A 7,648-nucleotide genomic window follows, 5' to 3' on the forward strand; every position below is an offset into this window, starting at 1 on the left:
GAGATCGGCGAAGGGGCGGGGTTAGGCGTGGTGACGGACATCGTCGTGGGAGCGGGGTTAGGCGTGGTGACGGAACTCAGCGGGGGGCGGGGTTAGGCGTCGAGATCGGCGTGGGGGCGGAGACACATGCGGCATTGTGGGCGTGTAGGTTAGTAACGTCACTGGGGCCGGAAGTGGCCATAGTGTTTGGTGAAGGGGTAAATGTAGGGGAATAGGTCTAGGTGGGTTGCTCTTCAGAGGGTCGGTGTGGACTTGTTGGGCCGAAGGACCTGTTTCCACACTGTATGTAATCTAATCTAAATGGCTGAAGGCATAGAATACTTATAGGTTTTGGATCCAGTCACTATCCTGGCAGGAGAACTGAAATCTTATGCTCTGGAACCACCTCGCTGTTCCAATACAGCTATAAAATTAGCAATGTGAAAATTTGCCCAATTACGTCCTGGCCACAAAGAACAGGTCAAATTCAAATTCAACAGGTCAATTATCACCCTATCACCTTACTCTCCATCATCAGGGAGTGATAGAAGGACTAATCAATGGTACTATCAAGCTGCCTTTACACTGAAATAACCACTTTACTAATGTCAGCTATTCAGGTTTTTGTCCCCTCCTCACAACCTTGGCCCAAAGATGGCAGAAATAGCAAAATTCGAGAGGTGTGGTGAGCATGATTGCCTTGACATTGAAGTGGCAATCAACAAATGTGATATCAAGAAGCAAAATTGGAGTCAATAGGAATTTGAGAAAATTCTCCACTGGTTGCAATTGCACCTAGCATAAAGGAAGACAGTCATGTATGTTGAAGGCAAAACATCTTTGCTCCAGAACATTGCCAAAGGCATTTCTCAGGGTGATGTCCTAGGTCCAACCACCTTCAGCTGCTTCATCAATAACTTTTCTTCCATCATAAAGTCAGAAGCAGGAATGTTACAGAAAATTGCACAATGTTAGCAGCATTTGTGACTTCTCAGATACTGAAACAGTTCAGGGCTACCTACAGCAGCAACTGGCTTGGGCTGACAAAGTCACTTGCTAATGGTCTGCTCTCTTTTATTATTGTTTCACCATGCACAGTTGCATGGGTTCCTAATTAGAGTTATAAGCCATGGCATGAGGATACTTTGCCATTCAGTAGCCAGTCTTTGACTAGCCATGATGGTTCAAATAATGATTCCTGAAGAAGGGCTAATGCCTGAAACGTCGATTCTCCTGTTCCTTGGATGCTGCCTGACCTGCTGTGCTTTTCCAGCAACACATTTTCAGCTCTGGTTCAAATAATAATGCAACAAAGGACTTCTACAGAACAAACTGTTGCTAGGAGATGGTCATCCACCTGCACTGTTTGCTACACACTATAGAAACATGACATCTTTCAGCTGAGTTCAGATGAGAAGCAGGAAAGATTATATGTGTACAGGCCAATGGAACACAGCACTTTGAAGAAGCTGCCAAGCTGTGCAAACCTTGCATTGATTCTGCCCACACAGCTCTGTCAGGAAGAAATAAGATCATGTTTCATCATTTGACTTGTTGTTTACAGCAAAGTACTGCAAACATAAGATGCAGACATAGATTCATAGAGTCATCCAGCATGGAAACAGATCCAACTCATTCATGATGACCAGGTTTCCCAAACAAAACTAGTCACATTTGCCCCTGCTTGGCCAAATGTCTCTAAATGTTTCATAGGCGTACTAAAGGACTTTCCAATTGCAAATGAAAAGAAAATAACGGAATTGCTCAATCAAAATGCCTGGGCATCACAGAGGAATGCACTGGAACCTTAATATCCAAGACTTGCAACCAAATCAGAGACAGGAAGGGTAGGACAGACCAACTCAGGCAATATCTGCTACATGACTTGCTACATTCAGGCCCTTTTCATGGCTTCTGAGCAGGTATCAGAATAACCTGCAATATTGATAACTTTGACTGTGAATGTTGCTTCGATTGATGACCATTCATATGCTTTAGCTGTGTAAATTTATACATATAGATGTATAAGTAATTTGGTTGTTAGGCCACATTTAATTGAGTTTTTTGAAGAAGTAATGAAGAGGATTGATGAGGGCAGAGCAGTGTATGTGATCTATATGGACTTCAGTAAGGCGTTCAACAAGATTCCTCATGGTAGACTAGTTAGCAAAGTTAGATCACATGAAATACAGGGAGAACTAGCCATTTGGATACAGAACTGGCTCAAAGATAAAAGACAGAAGGTTGTGGTGGACAGTTGCCTTTCAGACTGGAAGCCTGTGTGCCACAAGGATTGGTATTGGGTCCACTGCTTTTCGTCATTTATAAAAATGATTTGGATGCGAACATAGGTGGTATGGTTAGTACGCTTGCAGATGACACGAAAATTGGAGGTGTAATGGACAGCGAAGAAGGTTATCGCAGAGTACAATGAGATATTGATCAGATGGGCCAATCGGCCTGAGGAGTGGCAGATGGAGTTTCATTTAAATAAATGTGAGGTGCTACACTTTGGAAAGGCAAATCAAGGGAGGACTTATACACTTATCGTTAAGGTCCTGGAGAGTGTTGCTGAACAAAGAGACCTTGGAGTGGAGTTCATAGTTCTTTGAAATTGGAGTCACGGGTGATAGGATAGTGAAGAACGTGTTTGGTATGCTGTCCTTTATTGGTCAGTGCATTGAGTATAGGAACTGTGAGGTCATGTTGTGACTGAGCAGGGCATTAGCTAGGAATATTTTGGAATATTTGTGTGCAATTCTGTTCTCCCTGCAATAGGAAGAGTGTTGTGAAACTTGAAAGTGTTCACAAAATTTTACTAGGATGTTGCCAGGGTTTGAGGGCTTGAGCTATAGGGAGAGGTTGAATAGACTTGGGCTATTTCCCCTGGAGTATGAAAGTCTGAGGGGTGACCTTACAGCGGTTTATAAAAATTATAAGGGACATGGATAGGCTAAGTCAACACGGTCTTTCCTTGGGATGGAAAAACCCAAAAGTAGAGCGCATAGTTTCTGTGCTGTACATCTCTATGACTCAATACTCAAGATTGAAGGTGAGAGGGAAAAGATTTAAAGGGGACTATTGAAGCAGTTGAGGCTGCCTGAGTGAATGTTTTTAAGGCAAAGAAAGACAGGTTTTTGAACAAGAGAGAAATTAAGGATTACAGTGAGCAGGAGGCTAAGTAGAGAAGAGTCCATGAAATGATCAGCCATGATCTTATTGAATGGCTGAGCAGGCTCAAGGGGCCAGATGACCTACTCATGATCCAATAGGTGAAAGGGGAGGCAGAGAGAGGGGAAGGGGGAGACGGGGAAGGGGCTAAGTCAAAATGGTGTCCTTTGCTTCTTGGATCTTCAAGGAACTACATCAAATTCGGTTTACAAAACAATTAAGAATTCTCTTCAAGGTTTACCACAATCAGAAGTGCATATAGTTCCTTGAAAGAGGAATCTCCCTTTTTTCAGACAGCCATTCTGAGCAATCACCAGCTTAATTGAAGACAGCCATCCTCAAGTCTTTCTGGCCACATTATCTTAAAGCTTCATTTTTTTCTGCTGCAAATAAATCTACATTCTAACAGTACTCCCTTGAAGAGATTCTCTGATCTGCTATATTTTTGACAGGTGTACAAAAATTCCATGATTCTGCATTACTCCAAGAATAAGTTAAACTTAAAACATATATTAAATTTATATTTTTCAGAAGAGGGAATGAAAGCCATATTTAAACATTAATCTGTTTAAAGTTCTGAAGCTCAAAAATCCAGTCAATGAGTTTCAGTTGAGAAGATAAAACTAGCTAGTTAAATAAACTAATTAAGTTATGGAATAATGTCAAATTACCTCAGATCAAGCAGAAGTGAAATATTTTCTTTTACATTAATAGTACATCACATTAGGAGGCAATCTACCCAATTCACCCACCTTTTCTTCAGACCAGATCATGATGAGATAGCTTAACCTTCCATAGGATTCAAATTTGGAAGCATTGTTAATATTGCAAGTCAAAAATATTTTAACAAGCAAAATCCTTTGAACAGAATTGGCCAATGGTTGACCTCAATTCTAATTAATGTTGTATTCAATGTCAGGCTTAGAGTGGGGACTTCAATTGAACAATGTATACTGATTCATGAACTTCATGACTCTGCTATTTTGCAGAATGGTGGCAGTCCTTAGAAATGTGTGCACAATTTCCTTTTCCAAGATGTCAGTTTGCACACTTCCATCGGAAGTAAACATGTTTGAGCACATTTTCAAGTCTTAGTTGATGCATAAAAAAGAACAGACATGCCCCAACCCAACAGAACCCCTCAAAATGTTGAGTGATCACAGCCAGGATTTGCCATGGACATTCTACCAATTGCCACTTCATGAGGTGTAAGATAAACTCTTGCACACCTTCACTTCCTTAAACATTGCTCTTTTTGTGAAGTTTTCATTCAGTATGAAATGACAGATTAACAGTTACTTGCCCCTTCAACAGCATGTTTACCTACCTGAAACTGAAATTAGAATTCTGGAAATAAGGTGGTGTATCAAATTCTTCAATAGACATACACTGGCGAACGTCCTCCATGCTTGGCAATTGGATCCCGCTCTTTCCCAAGAAGCCCCTCCTTATTGGACCTTCATTTGTTCCGTTGCAGAGAGTGACCAAGCGGTTATAATCATCCAAACTACAAATTATATATGAAAACCATAATATTGTTAGATATTAGAATTTCAATACAAAAGGGGCAATCTTTACAACACAAGTATTTGTCACGGACATGTAGTGAGTACGCACATTGTGAATATCTATAACTTTACTCTTTTTGGGGACATCAGAATAAACAAGAAGACACAGTGAGGAGAAAATGAACTTAGAATTTTTCTTTCATTGTTGTATCTAAACAATAGAGCTAATAAACTTTGGTCAATATTGGTCCTGAGCCTCTATATCTGAAGGGAATTGACTCACATTATTGCACTGGGTAACTGAACTGTTTTGCTGATTACAATAAGCACATTGGTAATTTGGTATGTAAGGGGTTCAGGATCTGGAACAACCTTGTGATGAGGTCACAGAACAGTATATCACTGAGCATTAATAGGTCAGAGTGGATGCAGCTAGAACAGATTACATTACACTAGACTAAATCAGACTCTACTACTAGACAAGAAATTTTGAGATTATTGAGAGCACATAAACATGAACACATGAAGAAAATAAATTAGTTATTTTATATTAGTGGACACAATAATCCTAATTAATAAAATCAGAACCTGATGTATCCATTATTCCTATGTATTGCACTACTTAGTGTTAGTGTGTAATAAATAGTGTTACTTTGAAGTCTAAGCCAGAAGAAATCTTACTTTTCTTCTACCATTCTGTCTTGACCCTAAACTCTTAGTGTGGCATTAAACCACATGATAGAAGAGTAATGACAGCAGATGGCTGCCCAACTTGAAAATTGATGCTTGAAAGGAAATTGCAAGCAGTAAAGTTCAATGTCAAGGCAGAGTTGTCACTTAGAATGACCTGAAATGATCTGAGAAGTTGTAATATATCCTTACAGAGCTATTTTCAATCATGATGCACTAACAATAGACAATATATGCAGGAGTAGGCCATTCGGCCCTTTGAGCCTGCACCACCATTCATTATGATCATGGCTGATCATCCACAATCAGTATCCTGTTCCTGCCTTATCTCCATAACCCTTGATTCCACTATTTTTAAGAGCTCTATCCATCTCTTTCTAGAAAGTATCCAGAGACTTTGCCTCCACTGCTTTCTGGGGCAAAGTATTCCATATATCCACTACTCTCGGGGTGAAAACATTTCTCCTCAACTCTGTTCTAAATGGCCTACCCCTTATTTTTAAACTATGTCCTCTGGTTCTGGACTCACCCATCAGCTGAAACATGCTTCCTGCCTCCAGAGTGTCTAATCCTTTAATAATTTTATACGTCTCAATCAGATATGAAAGTCCCGCCATTCCGGGAGTTGACCTTGTGAACCTATGCTGCACTCCCTCAATAGTCAGAATGTCCTGCCTCAAATTTGGAGACCAAAAGTGCACACAATATTCCAGGTGTGGTCTCACCAGGGCCCTGTACAGCTGCAGAAGGACCTCTTTGCTCCTATACTCAATTCCTCTTGTTATGAAGGTCAGCATGCCATTAGCTTTCCTCACTGCCTGTTGTACTTGCATGCTTGCTTTCATTGACTAATGTACAAGAACTGAAAATGTGTTGCTGGAAAAGTGCAGCAGGTCAGGCAGCATCCAAGGAACAGGAGAATCGACATTTTGGGCATAAGCATACCCCCCCCATAATGTACAAGAACGCCTAGATCTCATTGTACTTCCCCTTTACCTAACTTAACTCCATTTAGATAGTAATCTGCCTTCCTGTTCTTGCCATCAAAGTGGATAACCACACATTTATCCATATTAAACTGCATCTGCCATGCATCCATCCACTCACCTAGCCTATCCAAGTCACCCTGTATTCTCATAAAATCCTCCTCACATTTCACCCTGCCATCCAGCTTTGTGTCATCAGCAAATTTGCTAATATTACTTTTAATGCCTACATCTACATCATTGATGTATATTGTAAACAGCTGCGGTCCCAGCACCAAACCTTGAGGTACCCCACTGGTCACCGCCTGCCATTCCGAAAGGGACCCATTTAACACTTCTCTTTGCTTCCTGTCAGTCAGCCAATTTTCAATCCAAATCAGTACCTTGCCCCCAATACCATGCGCCTTAACTTTGCTCACTAATCTCCTATGTGGGGCTTTATCAAAGGCTTTCTGAAAGTCCAGGTACACTACATCCACTGGCTCGCCCTGGTCCATCTTCATAGTTACATCCTCAAAAAATTCCAGAAATTCGTCAAGCACGATTTCCCCTTCATAAATCCATGCTGACCCTGACCTATCCTGTTACTGCTATCCAAATGAGTCGTAATTTCATCTTTTATGATTGACTCCAGCATCTTTCCCACCACTGACATCAGGCTAACCGGTCTATAATTCCTTGTTTTTTCTCTCTCTCCCTACTTGAAAAGTGGGACAACATTAGCCACCCTCCAATCCGCAGGAACTGATCCTGAATCTATTGAACATTGGAAAATGATTACTAATGCATCCACGATTTCTCGAGCCACCTCCTAAGTACCCTGAGATGCAGACCATCAGGTCCTGGGGACTTATCAGCCTTCAGACCTAACAGTCTCTCCAACACCATTTCCTACCGAATGTAAATTCCCTTCAGTTCATCCATTACCCTAGGTCCTTCAGCCACTATTACATCTGGGAGATTGCTTGTGTCTTCCCCAGTGAAGACAGATCCAAAATATCTATTCAACTCTTCTGCCATTTCCTTGTTCCCCATAATAAATTCACCCATTTCTGTCTTCAAGGGCCCAATTTTGGTCTTAACCATTTTTTTTCTAAGTCTTTGAGAAGATTTGTAGCTCGGGTGCTTGTTGTTGTGGTTCTGTTCGCTGAGCTGGGAATTTGTGTTGCAGACGTTTCGTCCCCTGACATCCTCAGTGCTTGGGAAGCCTCCTGTGAAGCGCTTCTGTGATCTTTCCTCCGGCATTTGTAGTGGTTTGAATCTGCCACTTCCGGTTGTCAGTTCCAGCTGTCCGCTGCAGTGGTCGGTATATTG

The 7,648-nt window shown here is 41.3% G+C and overlaps 1 protein-coding gene across 1 annotated transcript in view; it reads right to left on the reverse strand.

Moving 5' to 3' along the window:
• The window catches only part of dct (dopachrome tautomerase), a 58,816-nt gene that overhangs the window by 28,104 nt on the left and 23,064 nt on the right, over positions 1–7,648 (reverse strand). The window contains exon 5 of the mRNA XM_043691451.1: positions 4,478–4,657. Within this exon, the coding sequence (XP_043547386.1) occupies positions 4,478–4,657 (180 nt within the window). The remainder of the gene's footprint in view (positions 1–4,477; positions 4,658–7,648) is intronic.

The sequence above is a fragment of the Chiloscyllium plagiosum genome, chromosome 6 (assembly GCF_004010195.1).
Source record: "Chiloscyllium plagiosum isolate BGI_BamShark_2017 chromosome 6, ASM401019v2, whole genome shotgun sequence".
In the NCBI taxonomy this organism is placed as follows: domain Eukaryota; kingdom Metazoa; phylum Chordata; class Chondrichthyes; order Orectolobiformes; family Hemiscylliidae; genus Chiloscyllium; species Chiloscyllium plagiosum.